General features: G+C 41.9%; 1 protein-coding gene across 1 annotated transcript in view; it reads left to right on the top strand.

The window, feature by feature from the left end:
* LOC124796020 (methyl farnesoate epoxidase-like) overlaps positions 1-23,371 on the top strand; it is a 162,773-nt gene that overhangs the window by 35,350 nt on the left and 104,052 nt on the right. Inside the window, exons 2-3 of the mRNA XM_047260103.1 lie at positions 12,928-13,182; positions 20,816-21,034. Of these exons, the coding sequence (XP_047116059.1) occupies positions 12,928-13,182; positions 20,816-21,034 (474 nt within the window). The remainder of the gene's footprint in view (positions 1-12,927; positions 13,183-20,815; positions 21,035-23,371) is intronic.

Genomic DNA, 23,371 nt, shown 5'->3' with positions numbered 1-23,371 from the left:
TAACTTGGTAGTCTAACTATACATGTTTTATTGTATAAGTGATTTCACATGGTAAATGAGATGGATCCCTAAGGCCTTCTTGGATTTCAGTGTTTCGAGTTCCACCGTGTTTGAGCTAGCCTACGAAATCGAACAGGTCCGATATTGATTGGGTACAATTTGTGGGCCGGCCGGAGAGGCCGTGCGGTTCTAGGCGCTACAGTCTGGAACCGCGCGACCGCTACGGTCGCAGGTTCGAATCCTGCCTCGGGCATGGATGTGTGTGATGTCCTTAGGTTAGTTAGGTTTAAGTAGTTCTAAGTTCTAGGGGACTGATGACCTCAGATGTTAAGTCCCAGAGTGCTCAGAGCCATTTGAAATTGAAGTCCCTAACACTGTTCTGCATTTGCTCCTTGTATCGTCACTGATTATTTAGTGGTGTTTTAGCTCACTTGGGGGATTCTTCTTCTCAGAGGGTCGCGAGTTCGTTGCTCCTACATTGATTGCTGTAAGGACGAACAGTGGTACAATATAAAATTCTAAATCAGGATCCGGCAGAAGTAAAGGCACAGACACTGACTTAGGATGCCGCAAATTCCTCTCTAAATTCATTCAGACATTGCTCTGAACAGCCTGCAGACGCACAGAGACAGTAAAAGTAAATTTTTTAACGTGAAATATTTTCTGAACACCATGACCAACAGTCCCATTGCACTCAGTATGCTTTAGCATTTAGTTTATATATCTTCCGGTAATACCACACGAAACACTTCAGTGTCACTCGGTATACTATCAGTTACAGCGCACGTCTTTACACCTTTCAGCTTAGATCGCGACTCCTGCAGAAGCTTAGGCACCGTTTCACGCCTGTCTCTTCCTGCTTGCTTCTGATTGGTCTATCTCAATATCTCATGGAAGTTTACTTTAATTAGAACATCTACCTTTCCTCATAAAAATTATTAAAGTTGTTGAAATTATGAAATGATCGTTCTCAGTACAAGCAAGACCACCGGTATGGTCGGAAGTTGAAATTTAATAGTAACCTGCGAAAGCAAATTGCGAGCGATGTGCGTGGTCTAGAGGACGCCGGCACGGTAGCTCAGCGTGCTCTGTCAGGGAGCTGGCTGCTCTCTGTAATTAAAAAAAAAACTAAGTAAAGGGATAAACGACTAACTTTAACAAGTGTCATGTGACGTCCGCTACGACCAAACACAATGAACAATAACGAACAAAATACAAAAAAGGGGATAGCATGTTTAATTCATAATCAAAACGTCTTCGGTCCCGGGTTCGAATAACGCCGCTGCTTGAATTTTGATAAATAGCATCGGCAGCCGAAGACTTCCGGCATAAGAAGTCACCCTCATTCTGCCAATGGCCTTGTCAAAGAGGGCGGAGGAGCTGACAGAGGTCCAGGGCACTCTCTTGTCCTAGGGGTATGAAACTGCCCCTAAAGGCGGAAGAATCAGCAATGAGCAAAGACATGAGGATCCAGAAGGCAGTGGAAACCACTGCATTAAAGACACGTAACGTGTACCCACAGGACATGTGGCCTGGAATAGAGAAAGCGTTATGATGATCTTTCCACTGGCAAAAGATTCCGGAATAGTCCCCCATTCGGATCTGATCTCCGGGAGAGGACTGCCAGTGGGGAGGTTACCATGAGAAGAAGACTGAATAATCAACGAAAGGATAACGTTGTAACGTGGAATGTCAGAAGCTTGAACGTGGTAGGGAAACCAGAAAATCTGAAAAGGGAAATGCAAAGGCTCAATCTAGGTGCAGTAGGGGTCAGTGAAGTGAAGTGGAAAGAAGACAAGGATTTCTGGTCAGATGAGTATAGGGTAATATCAACAGCAACAGAAAATGGTATAACTGGAATAGGATTTGTTATGAATAGGAACGTAGGGCAGAGAGTTTGTTACTGTGAACAGTTCAGTGACAGGGTTGTTCTTATCAGAATCGATAGCAAACTAACACCGACAACGATGGTTCAGGTGTACATGCCGACATCGCAAGCTGACGAGATAGAGAAAGTGTATGAGGATATTGAAAGGGTACTACAGTATGTACAGGGGGATGAAAATCGAATAGTCATGGGGGACTGTGTAACGTCACGAGTTAATGCGCGATAGCATTCGTTTGCTATACAGCCCGCAGTATTGGAGCCGGAGGCTGTGAAAGAAACCGCCACTTGGGTCTTAGCCAATGAGTCATGTACACCTGCTACTATGGAGGCAGCGTGAGAACGGCTTCTGTGTCACTTCTTAGCGACCGTACATTCACCACCTATAAGAACCTAAATAAATGATACTAAATATGATTCAATCATTTTCAAAATCGGTACACTACCTTTTGACATTCAGGAGAAGATTGTATCCAAATGTCAGCTTCATAACAATCATACTTTCGGAGATAGAAGAAATTGCTAAAAAAGTAAGAAACCGACACTTAGGAAACTAAATTCAGTTAGGAAATATAATAGTTTATCCTTTGGTATTATCTGAAAACATAAACAGAACTCGCAGGGTGCAGAATTAATTAATTGAGATTTTCATATTAAACCTTTTATTTTTTTCGTTTTAGTAATATAAAAACCAGACAAAATTATTATTGGTGTCTAAGACTGTTGTGGGAGTTTATGTCAGTGAAGGAGACTGTGTACGTGGGATATTCATCAAATTTTAATGTTGCATTATATACCGTCTTAAGTAACCTGCAAGAGTTACGCAAGTCTGTTGTGGGAAAATGTTCATAGGAAATTACCCGCTTTGCCGATGGCGTATGTCTAGGTGTGATTGCTATTGTACTCGTAACAGAGCAGCCAGAAAGTCAGCTGGAGTAGTATCTGTATCTAAAGGATATTTCCAGATTTAGTGCGTTTTCATTTTCGTTTATTAAACATTACGTTAATATTTGTATATCAGAATGACGTAGATACATCTGTATCTAAGGACTGGTGCAGGCCAGTTTTGGCGCGAGTATGATCATGAGCGATTATTCTGACTGGCAGCGAGTATGGTTAGCCAATCAGAATTGAGACGGTTCCCGCTCGTTCCTGACAGTTATACTGGGAGGGAGGTTGCAAGAAGGGAGTCTATCGCCAGCTTTGAACGTAGCCGGTCATGTTACTACTGCGAGTCAAAATAATGTGTAAAATGAAGGAATATTGAGTTCCTCGTGTTTGATACGTGTCGTGACTAACGCTGATGTAGTTACGGACAGTTTTGTGAAGTTTGGAAGTTTTAGAGCTGTGTTGTTAGAAAGATATTCGCGTGTGAAAATTTGGCCTTCGTAGTATCTGAGTGGCACGTTTCAGTATTCAACCACTGAGCATTTTTGGCGAGCAGTTTCTTTTTTGAAATCCAGCAGAAGGATCTAATGTAATAACTCATGTTAGTGGTGGATTTAATGAATGTGGAAACGTTGTTTAACTCGTGTCGGATTTGGACAGATTTCTGGCTGCTGTGCGTGTGAAATGATTGTATGAATTGTGAACTTGACGAAAATGACCAATAGTTTAAATGTGGACAGAACAGTACTGTTTCTTTGGCTATAAGAACAAATAAACATTTTTGTGTGGAAATTTCAGACATTATTTTGCAGAAGCCAATCCATTACCTCACCGCCCGATTAATTTTTTATTGACAGTTTTTCTACAGAACTTTATTTCATTACTAGAGTTGTGCGGCCTCAGTAATTGTAGATATTACATGGTGCTTTTTTTTATCAAATCTGATTTTTCATCCTCTTTGTAAGTATCTACGTTGCCGAGTGAAGGCACATCGAGCAGACGCCGTTCTGAGGTAGGTAAATTTCTAATTTGCGTACTGCACAAGGAAATTCAAAATCCACGCCACGCCGCAACTGGAATACAGTTGTAGGGGAAGGATTAGAAGAAAAGATCACAGGAGAATGTGGGCTTGGTCAAAGAATGAGACAGGGGAAAGACTAAGTGAGTTCTCTAACAAGTTTCAGCTGGTAATACCGTATACTCTGTTCAAGAATCACAAGAGGAGGAGGTATACTTGGAAAAGGCCGGGCGATACGGGAAGATTTCAGTTAGAGTACATCATGGTCAGCCAGTGATTCTGAAATCAGATACTGGATTGTAAGGCACTCCCTGGAGCAGATATAGTCTCAGATCACAATAGAGCAGTGGTGGAGAGTAGGCTGAAGTTTCAGACATTAGTCAGGAAGAATCAATACGCTAAGAAGTGGGATACGGAGGAACTAAGGAATGACGAGATACGGTTGAAGTTCTCTATCTGTATCTATGATACAGCAGTAAGGAATAGCTCAGTAGGCAGTACTTTTGAAGAGGCATGGACATCTCTTAAAAGGGCCATCACAGAAGTTGGGAAGGAAAACATAGGTACAAAGAAGGTGACTGCGAAGAAACCATGGGTAACAGAAGAAATGCTTCAATTTATCGATGAAAGGAAGAAGTACAAAAATGTTCCGGGAAACTCAGGAATACAGAAATACAAGTCGCTGAGGAATGAAATAAATAGGAAGTGCAGGGAAACTGAGACGAAATGGCTGCACGAAAAACGTGAAGACGTCGAAAAAGAATTGACTGTCGGAAGGACATACTAAGTATACAGGAAAGACAAAACAACCTTCGGTGACATTAGAAGCAAGGGTAATTACATTAAGAGTGCAACGGGACTTCCACTGTTAAATACAGAGGAGAGAGCGGATAGGTGAAACACTGAAAGCCTCTGTGAGGAGGAAGATTTATCTGATGTGATAGAAGAAGAAACAGGATTCGATTTAGAAGAGATAGGGGCTCCAGTGTCAGAATCAGAATTTGAAAGAGCAATTCCAGAGAGAGCAGGCTCAGTTATATTTCCACAAGGATATTCCAAATTATTTTCGTCAAAAATTTTCCTTGTCCCCAGACGGCCATAGCTGGCCAACAACAAAACGAACAAGATAAATTTAAAGTAGTTATCGTTAGGCAAGATTGTCAGGGCCAGCTTAAGCCCAGCTGACCGGATTTCGTTAGTTGTAAAACACAAAAAATCTCCTTCGGCCTAAGAAGAGCAACGGCCGGAACCGTTAATAACACCAGTTCTTTTAAAGTGGCCGGTGCGCAAAATGTTAAACAGGCCAGTAATTTCGACGGAATCTAGGCTGTAATTTTTATGAGAGAACGGCCGTGATTACCTGGCGGTATCGATGTATAAATATGCAAAATTTTGTTAAGCAAGGATGGGCGTTACTGGCCAGTAAAAAACCAATTAAATACTTCAAAAGTAAATGTAGCATAATATTAAGTAAGTGGCTGTTATTAACCAACACCTAAGTAAGTTACATAATAAAAGACGTAATTCTGCTGAGAGACTACCAGCACCTGTGTGGCAGTATCAATATGTGAATATGCAAATAGGCTGATGGGACTTACGGAGGCACAAGTAGCTCCTGGGCGGTTCCTCGGAGATCCCCCAAAATAGTTTTTTTTTTTTTTTACTTTATTGTCACCGTAATCTGTGGGCCAAAGCCCATCTGAAGATTCCAAGACGGCTATGCACAGAAATGTCTGAAATTTATATGATCTGTTCCAAACAACCCATCTCGAACAAACATTAAATTTTTTTTATACATCTTTAACAGTTTCTGAGATAAGAGGCTCAAAGTTAACCTACTTGTAGGCGTGAAATACGCACGAAAATCAGGTTTGAGGCGAAAAAATAGTATATAAAGTGACGTAGCAAGGAGAAATTTGATGTAAAGCGCATCCGTTATCATCGAACGATTCTGGGAACTCCATTTTGTAGCACTGAAGCATGTAATCTTACCCTCTCACACATCACTACTAAATTCTCATTCTTTGCACAAATTTTGAAAGATTCGAGAGGCGTAAGATATACAAAAAAATATCTTCCTACTTCTTGTCCAAACTAGTTATCGTCCATGTTTCACTTCCGTACATGGCTACGCTCCATACAAATACTTTCAGAAACAACTTCCTGACACTTACATCTATACTCGATGTTAACAACTTCCTGACACATCTATACTCGATGTTAACAAATTTTTCAGAAACGCTTTCCTTGCCATTGCCAGTCTACATTTTATATGCTCTCTACTTCGACCATCATCAGCTATTTTGCTCCCCAAATAGCAAAACTACTTTACTACTTTAAGTGTCTCGTTTCTTAATCTAATTCGCTCATCATCACCCGACTTAATTCGACTACATTCCATTATCCTCGTTTTACTTTTGTTGATGTTCATCTTATATCCTCCTTTCAAGACACTATCCATTCCGTTCAACTGCTCTTCCAAGTCCTTTCCTGTCTCTGACAGAATTACAATGTCATCGGCGAACCTCAAAGTTTTTATTTCTTTTCCATGGATTTTAATACCTACTCCGAATTTTTCTTTTGTTTCCTTCACTGCTCGCTCAATATACAGATTGAATAACATCGGGGAGAGGCTACAACCCTGTCTCAGTCTCTTCCAAACCACTGCTTCCCTTTCATGTTCCTCGACTCTTATAACTGCCATCTGGTTTCTGTACAAATTGTAAATAGCCTTTCGTTCCCTGTTGGACAAGAAGAGAATAGAAGCTTTCGTAATGTGGTGCTACAGAAGAATGCTGAAGATAAGATGGGTATATCATATAATTAATGAGGAGGTACTGAATAGGATTGGGGAGAATAGAAATTTGTGGCACAACTTGACTAGAAGAAGGGATCGGTTGGTAGGACATGTTCTCAGACATCAAGGGATCACCAATTTAGTATTGGAGGGAAGCATAGAGGGTAAAAATCGTAGAGGGAGACCAAGAGATGAATACACTAAATAGATTCAGAAGGATGTAGGTTGCAGCAGGTACTAGGAGATGAAGAAGCTTCCACAGGATAGAGTAGCATGGAGAGCTGCATCAAACCAGTCTCAGGACTGAAGACCACAATAACAACAACTTTCTACTTATCTTCATTATCTCGTTGTTGTTGTCGACGGTTCAAAGTCTTGACTAGTGGTACATTGTTGCAGCTGAAATTTCGATTTTGTAGGTTCTTGATGACTAAATAACTGATGAAAGTTTTTCCTGTATTAGTCTTGAAGTTTGTTCTTTGTCACATCTTTCGACAGCACACCATTTTTGCATTTTCCAAATTCGAAAAAAACCATAATTACACTGTTGGTGACAAACTTAGAAAACGTGTACTTCCATCAGAGGCATGGCCGCCACTACCTGCATTCTACGGTACTCACAATATTCCGAAGAATTTACAAAGCAAAAGAGTTTACAAACTTTCTTTACCAAAGAGGAATCTTCGCTAAAATATATCATTATTTTGTAAATCAATCTAGAATTAAATTTAATAATTTGACTTAGATTGTACAATTAATTATATGAATTTTAATTATAACACAAATTATGTAATTTCAAATATTTTTAAAAGAAGAGTAACTTTAACTGTTAGTACATCCCCATTGTAATATATTTATTTTTTTTATACATTGTAGCCTGAAATATAATACATCGTATTCAAAATCATATGGATTCTTTTTAATGAAACAGCTGAGATAATTTTAACGCATGTAAGAATCGATCGTATACATGGTACCGGTCATCTCTATACAAAAAAAGGTAATGTTAGAGGAGGGCGATTCATTATAAGAACATGCAAAATATTTGTGTGCGCAATATCTAGCCTGATGTGTAAAATTAGTTTCCGTTATTTCGGTTTCACAAAATAATTTTGCCGACCGATAAATTTCGGTTACACAAAATAATTTTGCCGACCGATAAATTTCTTTTCATATGAGTTACATGCTCTGTTCAGGCAGGGAAAAGAAGGGAACGTCTGAGACTGCGAGTAAAATGTAACAATCAATACACCTGCATAGTCCACCTCATCGACCAAAAACTTTACAACTTGAAGTCTCATAGGTAAATGTCATGTAACAAGTATTTAAGCATCACATGCATACTGTAAACAAAAGAGAGAAGTAGTACAAGGAGAGTAGGAAGGACAATTTACGTTCAAATTTAGAATCTAACTGATCCCCACAGGTTGTAAATATTAAAAACTGACATGTTACTATAGTTAAAGATTTATACGAAATATCAAAATATTCTGCAATTCGCCGGCCGCGGTGGCCGTGCGGTTCTAGGCGCTCCAGTCCGGAGCCGCGCTGCTGCTACGGTCGCAGGTTCAAATCCTGCCTCGAGCAAGGGTGTGTGTGATGTCCTTAGGTTAGTTAAGTTTTTTGTAGTTCTAAGTTCCAGGGGACTAATGACCACAGCAGTTGAGTCCCATAGTGCTCAGAGCCATTTGAACCATTTGAGCCATTCTGCAATTCAAATCAATATACACATTACACACAAGTAGGTACGATAATCCCTTTAAACATCATGCCGACAGTAGCTGCCCCTTGGGCAGGTAACATTGGAACAACCTTAAAACAACAATTAATCTAAAACAGAAAGAGAAATTCGTGTACACTCTTGCATAGATAAAAGTTTTACAGAACATCAGTTATTTAAATGAGGTTAATGCTTATTTAAATGCGGTTAATGCTCGAGCGAACTTAAAGACTTTTGTTTTGTTTTACCAATTGCCTAAACATGAAAAAAGTGGGTGAAACTACCTTGGTTAATGTTTATTAAAATAATAAGCGTACTTAGCTAAGATAAAGTCCAAACGGGACAAATAAACTATTAAAGATGATGACACAATAAAATTTCGCTTCCTACATGAAGTACTTAGTAATATATTCGAAATTTGATACTTAAACATTACAATGATGTAGCTTTAAGGCAGTTTACAAGAACAAAGGTAACGACCCCTTAAGAAACGCACTCAAAGTACAAAACTCAGTTCTCGCTATTTAACCAACCGGCCCTAGAGGCGCCACTGAAAGTTACTAGTAAACAGGCATCACGTACTCCTTCCCGTGACATTACAAGAACGGATGTTCACCATGAAATCCATTTAGGTAAGAACTCCTTGGTTCTGGTTCCCACATAGCTTTCCATCCACCGCGGAGCCAGGTGGAAATTTCAGAGGAGTGACACCTCCTTCTGTTGTGCGGCGAACGTGCGATTCCGACAGCACAGAACAACACTTCACCAGGCCGCACTCCTTCTGCTGGAATCTAGTATTTACTTCCACGCTCCGCCTAATCTCTGAGGCATAACTCTGCTTTTTTACTGCAAGAGCACACAGCGACAAGTCCATATGATTTCATCGGCATGACTCTTGTACCTTGGGTTATATCGGGAGCTCTTCTTACAAAGTGAGCTGGCAGTAAAAGAGCCGACTGCGGACATAATTCCCGCAACCTCACACGTGCGAACCGGAAGTCAAATTCCATGGGAACGTCTCTTCTACCGCTCTTGAAGGCTTCGCGCAGGCCTCCCTTCACCTAGGCAGAATACGCGCGAAAGTGGTAACCTCTTTTAAATCGACAGAGACCGTCTCAGCAACCAAAATGTGATAGCGCTACAGAATCTTATTGTCAGTAACTGACTCCAACTGGATGTGGTATACCTGAAGGCGCTTGTGGACTCTTCTTCTTCTCGAAATGAAGTCATTGTCAATGCCACAGGCGGGGTTACTCGGTATTAAAGTGATGTCTCCTAAGGGCGAGTGGGTTTTGTCTGGCGTGTTCACGAATCCCCTTTACGCCACCTTCGTGCACACCAATGCTTCCTTTTTTGTCTATTCGTAATGCAGTACACCCACCTCCGCATCTGAGTGGTCATGACCCTGCAGAGGACCCGGGTTCGCTTCGCAGCGCTGCCAGTGATGATTTTTCGTCAGTGAGAGGACTGGTACAGAGTTCACTCAACCTCGTGAGTCCACCTGAGGACATACTCGACGGATTACTAGCAATTATAAGCCAAGAAACCTGACAACGACCCGGAAAGCGTTGTGCTAACCACATGTCCCTCCATAGCGCATCCGATGACTCCACTGACAGAGGACGACACTGGGGACGATCGGGGCCGATTCGCAAGTCTAGGGCCTGAACTCGGAACTTTATTTACTTATCTGCATAGTTCAGTATAACGTACTAGGTTCTATTAGTCAAATATTCTTCGAGCCAATCATTTATTTGCGACGCCATCCCCTCATGAACGTATCTTGGTTGCAATTGATGGTATGGTATAGTGTCGAACGGCTGTTGACAGTTCTACACGAAAATTAGTCTACTATTGCTTATTTTCATTCACTTATGACGTTTGGTTTTATGTTTGTGGATAACTCTTCCCATTCTCAAAGGATATTTTTGGCTCAGAAACGGGCGGTTCGGGCAATAACTGGTGTTAAGTTCGCCAACCTCCTGTCGACCCCTGTTCACTAGTCTGGATATTCTGACATTGACCTCTCAATATATCTATTCTTTACTGTCGTTTCTGGTTAATAATATCAGCTTGTACCCAAGAATTAGCAGCTTTTACTCAGTTAATACTACGCAGAAATCCATTCGGCGTTTGGATCGCACTTCCCTTCACTCTTGTGCAGAAATGTGTGCAGTATACTGATGCATCCATTTTCAATAAGCTACGATAAGAATTCCGAAATTTTAGCAGTAATCCTCATAGGTCACTTCTTCTAGCCTGTCGAGGAGTTGCTTGAAAAATTAAAGTGATTCCTGTGTTATATTGTTTATTGCGTTTACATAAATTCATTACTTGTCTTTTTTTGGGTTCATAGACATTTTATTTTACCTGTTTCACGTTTATGTTGTAACGGCAAGTACTGACATATTCCATAACCTTGGGAATTTGCTCCACAATTTGGTTCTGAGGAACTTGACGTGTAAAATAAAATTAAAAAAACTCAATGGACTCTACCTGTTCACTTGCGGCTTTTCCCAATTGTGTTTCAGACGAGTGTTTTTTCCGGTTATCTGCATTTTCTTTCAGGATAATTTCGTTTCCTCAAGGTAGTTTATATTATTAGTATTTAGAATACAATATAAATTCGTAAAACAGAGGGACATTACTATATTGGTCTGCAATACTGTGTATACCTTCTCTTATCCTTCAGTACAACTGAATTTTGCTCTTTCACTAGTACACCGAGAGAATCCCGATTAATATCAATTAGCGAAGGGGTTATTTCACATCATATTCCCTGTAAGACCTAATAGCAATCCCATCAGTGCCCGGTAATTTCTTTATTTTGAGGAGCATTATTGATTTGGAGTACCGAGAACACTTATCTTACTTTCATACTTTCTATGGAAAAGAGTAAAAAAATAAAGAATATAAAAGTAAAGAATGTAAAAAAAACACGCACCACAAAAGAATTATGCGAGTGGAACGCAAATCAATAGATATAATGTTGGTGTAAAGACAAACAAATTATTACAGTGTCAGAAGAATTGGATGATTTATTCAAGAGAAAAAGCTTCACAAATTGAGAAAGTCAAGGCTTTGGTCAACCTCTGGCCCTTACACAAGCAGTTATTCTGCTTGGCATTTATTTACAGTTGTTGAATGTCCTGCTGAGGGATACCGTGCCAAATTCTGTCCAACCGGCGAATTATGTCGTCAAAATCTCGAGCTGGTTGGAGTACCCTGCCCATAATGCTCGAAGCACTCTCAATCGGGGAGAGATCCGTCGACATTGGTGGCCAATGTAGGGTTTGGCAAGCACGAAGAGAAGCAGCAGAAACTCCCGTCGTATGTGGGCGGACCTTATGTTGCTGAAATGTAAGGATGGTTCGCCACTAAAAGCAATGAAACAGAAATGGCACCCCGGACCATCACTTCTGATTATCAGGCCATATGGCAGGTGACAGTCAGGTTGATATTCCACCACCGTCCGAGGTGTCTCTAGTCAAGTCTTTAGCATGGAACCTAATTGAGTGTAGTAGAATTATTTCAGTGATGTCTCCCGCTTCGAACTGAACCCCAGTAACCAACGAAGACGGGTCTGGAGAAGACACTGGCAGTGGTGGCCTACCAACCTGACAGTCGTGCGCCACACGGCCCGACAGTCTGGAACGCCATTTATTTTCGTAGCAGGACACCTTAGGTCGTCATCCACGGCTCTCTTACAGCACAGCGGTAGGTCGGCGATATTCTACACTCCGTTTTGTTGTTCTCCATGGCAAGCCATACCGGGCATGCATTTCAGAAAGGTAATCCGCCTGCACACTGCGAGAGTGTCTGTTCCTTGTCTTCTTGCTTGTCAAACCCTACCTTGGCCAGCAAGGTCAACTCATCTCTCACCCCACTGAGAACATTAGGAGCATTGTCAACAGAACTCTACAGACTTCTCGGGATTTTCATGATTTAACCCCAAATGGACAGACTTTGCCACGAAATCCATAAAGAAGTCATCCAACAACTTGGTCACTCAGTGCTAACCGAGTAACTTCTTGCATGAGGGCCAGAGGAGACCTAACGCGTTATTGACTTGCTTATTATGTGAAGATCCTTCTCTTGAGTACATCATCCAGTTTTTCAATAACGATAATCATTTTTTTGTACATGTACGCCACATCTACCGGTATTCGTCCCATTTGGATGACTCATTCGTCCTGTCATTTTTTTTCTTAGAGTGTACATTTTTGTGTTTCCGCGACCATCATGCAGTTGTTCAAATGGTTCAAATGGCTCTGAGCACTATGGGACTTAACTGCTGTGGTCATCAGTTCCCTAGAACTTAGAACTACTTAAACCTAACTAACCTAAGGACATCACACACATCCATGCCCGAGGCAGGATTCGAACCTGCGACTGTAGCAGTCGCGTGGTTCCGGACTGAGCGCCTAGAACCGCTAGACCACCGCGGCCGGCGCAGTTGTAGGAGCCTCAGTCTTGAATACATGTTTGAATGGAGTATTTAATATTGCGGCGATGATTTGAACAAAGTCCCTCTACTAACAAGAAAATAGTAGTATAACGTAGACGACTGCTTAGCCAGAAAAGCATTCGTGTATACATCTGTCTGGTTTTCTCTCCAGGTCCAACATGGCTTCCAGTGGTGGGCAACTATTGGGGCATCCGCCGTCTGGGCGAAAAGTTCGGATCGCAGCACGAGGCATACGCGTACCTCGCTCAGAAGTATGGGTCTCCCCTGGTGGGCCTTCGTCTGGGCGGCGACTTGACCGTCATCGTCTCCACCAAGGACCTGATACGCGAAGTGCTCACGCGACCCGAATTTGAAGGACGGCCCCAAAACTTCTTTGCGTACCTTCGCAACTTGGGGCAGCGAAGAGGTGAGTTGCACCGCCGTAAATGTAATTCAGCAACGCTGCAAGAAGTTGCAAGTGACGCAATCAATCTCACGTTCGACTTCACTGTAAGGATACGCACTGAGACTAAAACCAACACCACCCTAACAGCATCTGGGATACATAAATAAAGACAAATAGGTATTTCGGGGTGGTCACAGTTAAGAAAGGAAAACAAAAAATAAAGTGACTCAGTGGATAAGTGTATGACGTTAAATGCAAAGATCTGAGGTTAGATCTCAACTTGTCGTGTGTTTTTCCTGTCACTTATCGCTTATTTCACGTTTGGCGTTGATTTATTTATGTGAAAATGCTAAGATGCTCTACGGTACGGAGTCTACGTTAAACTGGATCTGTTAGTTCTGGGGTCAGAGGAAGACAAGAGCAACACGACCAGAGGCTACAGGACCAGGACTAGTAAGGCACTGCGATGTTCAAACCACCCTTCAGGAGGAGGACACACTACTTTGTTACGTCAAAATTATCAGACGTGCACCACTTGTTTCAAAAAGTAAAGAATTAAAATGTTTCTTCTTCTTTGTATGGAAATGACAATTATTTATGAATCACTGTAAGTTGAGTGCCAGTAACGTGTTTTCCTTTAATACAATTCGACAGGGTCATGCCTCATGTTAGGAACAAAAACATGCAGAGCGAAGCGAATAATTAGAATTTGTATCAGTGTCGCTTCGAACCCATGCCTCCTGCTCACTGGACAGGTGCGCTAACCGCTTTGGCTCCCTGCCACAGTGCCTTTGTTGAATTGCATGGACTACCGTAGCAAGGGTCCCTCCTCAATTCAAATCCCCATTCATGCTTCAGTCCAGTTGGTATTCCCTCTATATTCGAACAGCATTGTAGAAGCTGTCCGACTGTACTGGAATAGCACATCAGTATCGAGCAAACGGGGGATCTTGTCTGAACCGCAGGCGCCAACGTTTTAACCAAATGGAACTGTATGGATCAAGAGTCTTTTAAGTCTGAGGTGCTATTCCAATAAAGCTGGGGAGTCTCTGCAATGCTGTTCGTTTTTAGGGGGAGTAGAAAGTGGCTAAAGCATGAATTGGAATTTGGACTGAGGACGGAGGCGTGCTAGGGTAGATCGTGCAGTTGTAGAAAGCCACTGTGCCAGGGTGGCGTAGTGGTCAACGCATCTGCCTAGTGTGCAGGCGACGCTGGTTTCAATCCTGCCCTTCGTACAAATTTTCATTCGTCGCTTCAGTCTGCATTTGTACATGATAGATGTTTCAGAATTTATAAAATGCTCTGGAATCAAATAGTTTCATTTGATATATTTAATTTGTATTAATCTGTTTTGCCTAATTTCCACGACGATGGTCGGCCGCATTGACCGAGCGGTTCTAGGCGCTTCAGTCTGGAACCGCGCGACTGCCTCGGGCATGGATGTGTGTGATGTCCTTAGGTTAGTTAGGTTTCAGTAGTTCTAAGTCTAGGGGACTGATGACCTCACATGTTAAGTCCCATAGTGCTCAGAGCCATTTTTTCCACGACAATGTTCCTGTGACTTTAAGTTAATGCGTGGTCTTCACAGCTGTCCATGCTTTTCTAACAGTCTCACCATGTTCAAACACATATTCTACTCTCTTTTTACACAATTCGCTCTAAAACCAATGTCCTAGTGATATTGAACGGAGGATCTTGACACAGAGGTCAAGTCTAGCTTGAACAGAATTTTATTAACGCTTAAGTATCAGAAAGTTTCATCAAAAGTTATCAAAGAATACAAATAATGTAATTACAAAACTACATTAACAAAAGTAACTTTACCACTGTGGGTAGTATCAAATTAAAAGGACGACTGCATATCCCTATTTGTGCAGCTCACGAATACCAAATAAAGAAACAAAATACAAATCAGAATTAAATCAGCAACTCAGGTTGCATACCTGAAACATATGAGAATCGAGCTAATCAGATTACAGATCACTCTGCAGCCGACTGTGAAAACTTACATCTCGTCAATAACAGTGAAGTGTGTCAAACCGCCCCAGATGGCGTGAATCTTCCGACATCTCTGACAAACTGCCCCCCCCCCCCCCAACGTCAAAATGTTTCTTATTCCTGCCTATCTTCTAACCTTTCAAAAATTAAACGTAGAGAGGACGACTCTAAAACTATTGCCAATGTGACGGACCAGAAATATATCAAAATTAACAAAAAATTGGACAAAGAAAAGCAAATTTTCAATTTTTGCTTACTATGGCCCATTTTACCACTGCCACGTTGGCACTAGGCTGAAGTACAGTTACCTTGATTGGTCTGCCGGTAGGTTTCATGCGCTAAGTGACATAAAGCAGTCTCATTGGATAAATCGAATTTTTTGAACGAAGCGGAAGAGACGTTTCTACGTTAACTGAGTGGCACCGCGGTGCCAGGGCCTTCGAAGTTAGCACAGAAATTCAAAAATTTTGTGTTCAAATCATCAGAAGGGGATGAGAAGGGGCACGGCATACACTGTCCAGCACATAGGTAGCGGCCGGCCGTATTAAAACAAAAGCAGCGAAGCTGGCCTGAGCTTGGCCTCTGCGAAGGTTGCTCAACACCCCAGGGAGACATGCTTGACCTAATGAGATTCACAGACTGCCCTCTGCTGACAAATCAGACCTGAGAGCATACCTGTTCCACCTGAATCTGTAGGTGCGCATGGAGTTCTCTCTCCAAGTGTCCACAAATGTAACCAGAAAATAGTGGTAAAAAATGAATAGATATTCTACAGCGATTTGTGACAGTAATTTAACACACTGTTATTAATTTTGACGTTTTGTTCTCGTATAGTCCAAAGATAGCAGTAGATTTGAAGCAGTTATTTTCTTCTCTTCATTTCTAATCCCTCGGAAGCACATGAACTTCTTACACTGCCTGCTCAAGCTGAGCAGGTCGCAGTTTCAAAACGAAATGGCGCGAAACAACTAGCTCCAGATCATCTGCTCCGTGTGTAGCACTACACTAGAGAAAAGGATTGAGTTCCTGTGGAAGATCGATAACCGAACGATTCATGCAGACTGGAATTTCTTTGGTTCCTCACTAAATTCACATATTTTTTCAGATTTCATTCTGGTCAAACGTTATCTACATTTTGGGCAGTAGCTGATCATGTTAACCTAGCGTTATGCAACATTATCATCTTTGGTGAAAGTACTGCGTCGACATCAACACGTCAGCATGTTATTGCATTGATTAAAGTTTTGCCAATATTGACATCAGTCTTCAGGTGGGTGGTGCATTTACATCACTCTGAGGAAGGCCACCTGTTGGTTTGGTCGAAACATTGATCTATATAACAGCTCATCATGGTCACACATCCGGGAAAGTTTTAATGAAGAGCGTATTACTACTTCTCATTTCCTTCTTAATTTGATACCAAAGACTTTATATACATTTACCCCCTTGACTATACAACCGAGGGAATCGAGTACAAATTTCCAGCATTCTGGTTTGCGTTCACGCAAAGTCATACTAACAATTACTTATTCATAAACAGAAACGTCCAAACTGACTCGGTGTATGTACAAGACCGTGGATTTACCGTGGGGAGGAATGGGGTTCAAATCCCCGTCCTGCTATTCTGATTTCCCTAAATCGAATAAGGCATAAGCCGAACCTATGGCTTTCCCTGAGGACCATGAGATCAGGTTCTACTCAAACTTTACAATAGGGAACTACCGCACGGTATACACAACACTACGCAACGAAATGCTATTTTCAGCACTTAACTAACTGTACAACTGTACTTTCTCAAATAGAATACAGTACATCAAAATTCCTCGATTATCCAAAAACACTTGTTTCTCAACTACCTTCTCTATCTCTCTCTCTCTCTCTCTCTCTCTCTCTCTCTCTCTCTCTCTCTCTTTCTGACACAAACACGCACACACACACACACACACACACACACACACACACACACATACCAAATACATTCACACAAAAATCCTGTAAGTTCTCGCCCATTACATGCAGCACAAAAAGTCAATCCAACATTCATAATTAGCTCCATACTGGACAAAACAAAACCGATGAACAGATTACGTGAAACGGTGTTCTCTCTCTCTCTCTCTCTCTCTCTCTCTCTGTGTGTGTGTGTGTGTGTGTGTGTGTGTGTGTGTGTGTATGTGTTTGTAGACGAATGCTGTGAACTCTCCCAAGTACAGCAAATAGCAGGCTGAGACGTAACACACGTCAACTTCCCAACGAGGCTACTTACGAACGTCGTATCCCCTGTCACCGCAGATATGAAGCACGGCGACCTTACGGCACTTAAAAGATCACGGGTTGCATTTCATTTGTGCGGGGTGTTCAAAAAATCTCTCCGCAGTGTCGTATGACTGTTAGCCGCGCCTGTCCTATTATTGTTCGCTTGCCTGGGTTACTTCCCAGGTGGACTCTCCCAACATTCCACTGTTTCGTTTATATCAGTCAGCGTCGGTAGTATCGTTGGTGTGTGTCGTTATGTGTTGGCGTGAACGTTTAAGTTTACTTCCTTTGTTCGTTTGTTTCGTTTTTGTCACTGTTAAAATGCTAACCATTGAAGAACGCGTGTTCTTGGTCGAAAAAGTGTCAAAGCTGGCGGTAAATACATAGTTTCAGTTCGTCAAACATTTAATTCAGTTTTCCCGGAGACAACATTCCCACATCGTGATACTGTGCGAGATTTGATTAACAAATTTCGAGGTACAGGTTCAGTGACAGATGCACCGAGAAGTGGTAGTCCTAGCGTTTTGTCTGAGGATAAACTACTCGACATTTCCGATAAAATGTCCATGAGTCCGAACAAGTCAATAAGAAAACTCTCCCAGGAAATCAATGTTCGTGTCGGAACGGCCCACATAGCTGTAAGAAAAAATTAGAACTTTTCCCATACAAAGTGACAGTCGCGCAAGAACTGAAAAATACTGATCGTGGCAGGAGACTGCATTATTGTCAATGGTTCAAAAATTTCGTTCAACAAAATGGAAGGGATATTCTTAATGAATCGTTTTTCACTGATGAGGCGTGGTTTCATTTATTCGGGTACATGAACTCGTAAAATTCTGGTATGTGGAGTACTGCAAATCCATTGTGCATTCATGAGGAACCACTTCATTCTGTGAAAATAAGAGTTTGGATTGCAATTTCTAGACGTCGGATTGTGGGTCCCATACTTTTCAACGAAACAATAAACGCACAACGATAATGCAGTGATATTCTGTACCCATTCATAGGAGAACTTTTGTTAAATGAAATACTGAACGGTTATTTTCAACAAGATGGTGCAAGCGCGCATACAGCTCGCGTTTCAATGTCACTGCTCGCTGATGTTTTTGGTGATAGCATAATTTCACAGGGACTTTGGCCTCCACGATCGCCTGACCTAACACCACCTGACTTTTTCTTGTAGGGTGCAGCAAAAACAACTGTCTATAAAAACCGTCCAAAATCCATCGATGAATTGAAAACTGCAATATCCACTTTCACTGCTTCTGTTACAAAAGAAATGTTACATATTGTGTTTGGAAACATGATTAGACGAATTGAATTGTGTATTCAACAACATGGGGGACACTTTCAACATTTAATGTGGAAATTTGTAAGTAAAAATGAATATTCAGTAAATTAATAACTTGTATTTCACTGAGTTTCATTTCGGTATATTCACTGCGGCATACGGCACGCGCGGATAACAATCATACGGCACTGCGAAGAGACTTTTTGAACGCCCCGTATAACAACGTGAATGAACACCTGACCAGTTACACAAGAAGACCGTGTGAGATTGTGTGAGTGATTCCCCTGCCTCTCGTAAATCTCAGATGATCGACGACGTGAAGTCTGCCTATTTGACGTAACCAACCTCTTAGAACACTCACCGTCATTCCCACCAGCGCGCTGCCATCTTACACAGCACTTGCGTAATGTTCGTGAAAGTGCACCGTGCATCCAAGCCCCTTCAGCGAAATTCGGCTAAGTCCCAGAGCGCAGAATCCAGTGCAAAATGAGGCACCGGCTCCAGTTCAAGGAGTTCTGATTGTTCCAAACTTAGAACAAAAGTGTCTTAACTGAATGAATTCTGAACCAAGAGTGTCCTTTCGAATCTCCCTCAACTTTCCTCCTATACTTCGCTGAGGTGCTCTCTCCCTGACACTACTGGTAATCGTAGGGCCTGGCACGAATGTCTCTCCGATGAGCGAATTATAACAGCAAACTTCGCTCCCACCAAGATCGTAAAATATGAGCCGGCCAATTTACAGGTTAGCGCCAGTGGGAAGAGCCCTGACACTTTGTTCTCACACTCCACGGACTGTCCCGAACCCGCAAAACAGGTGAGTATGTAGCAAATGGAGAAATAGCGCTGTCTCTCTTGATCCGTTGTGGACATCGGACAGCGGCTAGTCAAATATTTAATAATGAAACAGTTTTGCAATTGAGATGTTATTTTATTTTCGCTAAAAGTTTCGGCAATTCGTTAAACCATCTCCAGGCCCCAAATGCACCTCTCAGAAACAATAGATAGTGGTATACTGAGGCCATATGTTTCTGCATGTCGTGAGTTCGTAGCTCAAGTGCTTCTTTCGAAGACTGGACTACTGCTTCATAGAAAATTCAGTACTTTATGAAGTTCATTCTAAATAATCGACTACAGCTCTAAAGTAACAATGATGTATATAATTACAATACCAGAAGGAAAAATGACATTCTTCACTTCACATTAAGGTTATCTTTAAAAGGCCTTCACAAGTCTGCAACAAAAATTTTTGATCGCTTTCGCAGTGATATAAATTGTCGGACATACAGCAAAGTAAAATTTGAAAACAAACTGAGAAAGTTTTCCCTTGACAATTCTTATTCTGTGGAAGACTTTCTATTACTAGCTAACAGAATCTGCATATCACTTCTTTTTTTGTGGAGGGGGAGACTAAAAGTTTAGTAACATTAAGACCGTAACTATATGTGCGGTTTAATTTGCTATGGGAATGTGAAATGATTTGTTTGACATCAATACGACCTATCGTGCAAAATAATCCATGGAGTATGAAACCTAAACTGATAAGTCTTTAAGCAAATTCTTCCGATTACTTCGCTGTTGACATACTGTCAAGCCATAAAACAGTGTAAAGCAAGTCGATCTGTGCATATCATGTCGATATTAAAGTAGTTTTAGTTGAGTGGTCAAAACAACATACAAAATGCACATCTTATAGTTTTTTGGCCTAAGACAGAAAAATAACCTGGAACTTTATGTAATATTTTTACGGAAATAAATCAAGAACTACAGAGAATGACCCAGAGTGTCGAACACATTTGGTTAAACAGGAAAAAGATATACATTACGTTTTGGAGAAGACGGAGATGAAAACGCAAACTCAAATCGCAAATATAAAGGAAAATCAGCAGGAGCTTCCATCCTCAGTAAGATCTTTAACGGATAACTGAGATGGTTACTTTGAAAATGACAAGTTAGACTTCTTCCCCAGTCCGAGTTTGTGCTCTGTCTCGAGTGACCTCGTCGTTGACACGACGATGTGCCCGAATATTCCTTCCTTTCTTTCTCCTTATGTGTATGTCGGGTTGGGTTGAGCGTGCAACAATGAGCTGATGGAGAAATGGTTTGGCTGCGCAGGTATTTCGTTGGTTGACGGCAAGCTGTGGCAGGAGCAGCGCGCTTTCGCAATGCGTCACCTGCGTTCGTTGGGCTTCAATGGGGCAGCCATGCAGGCTCAAGTGGAGGAGGAGGTTCGCGCCCTGCTGGAAGAACTGAGCGACAGCTGTGGGAGGCCGACACAGCTCAAGAATCTGCTGCCGCCCTCCGTGCTCAACGTCATTCTCCAATTCTGCGCTGGTGAGTACACCCAACCATTCAAGTACTGCTAGTTAGAGTCTACTGAGGTGACTAAAGTCATGAGATACCTCCTAATATCGTGTCCGATCTCCTTTTACCTCACATAGTGCTCGACGTGGCATGGACTCAACAACTCGTTTTAAGTCCCTAGCAGAAATATTCACCCATACTGCCTCTACAGCCGACTGTAACTGCGAAAACATTGGCGGGGCAGGAATTAGTGAACGAGCTGACCTCTCGATTATGTCCTATGAATGTCTGGTGGATGACCAAATCATTCGCTCAAACTGTCGAGAATACTCTTTCTAATCGTAAACAACTGTGGACGGGTGACAAGGTGCATTGCCACCCATTAAGATTCCATCGTTGTTTCTGAACATGAAGTCCGTGAATGGCTCAGAAAGGTCATCACGTAGCCGAACGTAACTATTTCCTGTCAATGATCCGTTCAGTTGAACCAGAGGACCCAGCCCATTCCATGTAAAAGCAGCCCACACCATTCCGGAGCCACCACCAACTTGTCCTTCTTGACAACTTGGGTCCTTGCCTTCGTGAGGCCTGCGTCACACTCTAACCCTACCACACCACCTCTTACCAAATGAAATCATGACTCAACTGACCAGGCCAAGGTTTTCCAGTCTCTAGGGTCTAACCGAAATGGTCACAGGCCCAGGAAGTGCGCTACAAGCGATGTCGTGCTGTTAACAAATGCACTCGCGTCTTTTGTCTGCTGCCATAGCTCACTAATACAGCATTTTCCCGTATTGTACTAATGGATACGTTCCTCATACATCCCACATTGATTTCTGCGATTATTTCACACAGTGTTGGTTGTCCGCTAGCACTGACAACTCCATGCAAACGCCGCTGCTCTCGGTCGTTAAGTGAAGGCCGTCGGCTACTGCGTTGTTCATGGTGAGCGATAATGCCTGAAATTTGGTACTCTCAGCACACTCTTGACACTCTGGATCTCGGTATAATGAATTCCCTATCGATTTCCGAATTGGAATGTCCCATGTGCATATATCTGCATATAGCTACCCATTACTTTTTTCACTTCAGTGTACATACAGGTTTATTCATCGGTATCTGCGGGGTTTCGGAAGAAGCCTGCACGAAAACAAATGACACAGAAAAATGAAACATATGACTGTGTAGAGCATCCCTTAAAGTTTCCTTTCGTAATACGCGCCGTGGCGTAGTTGCAGAGCGTGCAGCTATTGGGCAACAGTTCAGAACATGGGGACATATAATCCACTCTGTACCGTCGCGCCAAATTGGCCTGTGTCCGCAGCACAGTGAACAAGTTTTCAAATCAAGTTTTCAAGGCGCAGCGCCTTCGCGGGTAGCAGCAGCGACTTCAATTAATTCCGTACAAATATTACGTTTGCAATGTCACAAGTAGCGCCCATTTTGTGCATCTGTGATGTGAGTTAAGAGTTTGCAGAGATGCTGTATCCACTGATATGCATTTATTTTCTGTATGTCTTTTAGGTTTTTGCACAGTGGTCTTCTGAAACCGTGGAGCTATTTACGAATAAGCCTGTGTCAATGATAAGATTCACTGATGGCATTGCTATCCTCAGTGTAAGTGAAGAAGAATTACAGTATGTGTTAAATGGAAAGAACTGTTAAATGAATACAGAATACGGGTTGACAGTAAATCGAAGAAATACGAAAGCAACGAGAAGTAGCAGAAATGAGAACAGCGAATGTGGATCAGGGAGTAGACGAAGTTAAGGAATTCTTCTACCTAGGGAGTAAAATAACACACGATGAACCTAGCAAAAAGGACATCAAAAGCAGACTACCTCTGGAAAAAGACGTTTCTGGCCAAGAGAAGTCTGCTAGTGTCATAAACAGGCTTTAATTTGAGGAAGAAATTTCTGACAGTACGCGTTTGGAGTTCAGCATTAGTGAAACTTGGACTGCGAGGAAAGCCGAACAGAAGAAAATCAAAGCATTTGAGGTAGTATAACGTTTCCATAACTAGGTGAATGGGGAAACAAACTTTTCCTTAAGTAACAGTTGAATTTGTAAGTAAGACATGGGAGGGTGGAAACGTTGTAATTGGCAGTCACGTTACGTAACTTCAAAGTACCTACTTTGGCTTCAGTTAGACACAAAATAACTAAAATTTAAAATGACTCCTCAACTGATTAATTTCATGGGAAGTTCGAATGAAGTCTCTGTGTACTTTCTATCCAGCTATACCCGCCCAGGCGTAAGAAACATACTTGGCAGAACGACAATAATTCACTATATGAGAGAAATTTAAACTGCCATGCTGTATGAACATTGACTTCGAAAAGATCTGATTATTATCTTCTGCGTAAA

Source organism: Schistocerca piceifrons, chromosome 4, assembly GCF_021461385.2.
Source record: "Schistocerca piceifrons isolate TAMUIC-IGC-003096 chromosome 4, iqSchPice1.1, whole genome shotgun sequence".
In the NCBI taxonomy this organism is placed as follows: domain Eukaryota; kingdom Metazoa; phylum Arthropoda; class Insecta; order Orthoptera; family Acrididae; genus Schistocerca; species Schistocerca piceifrons.
This window is presented reverse-complemented; position numbering and strand designations above follow the sequence as displayed.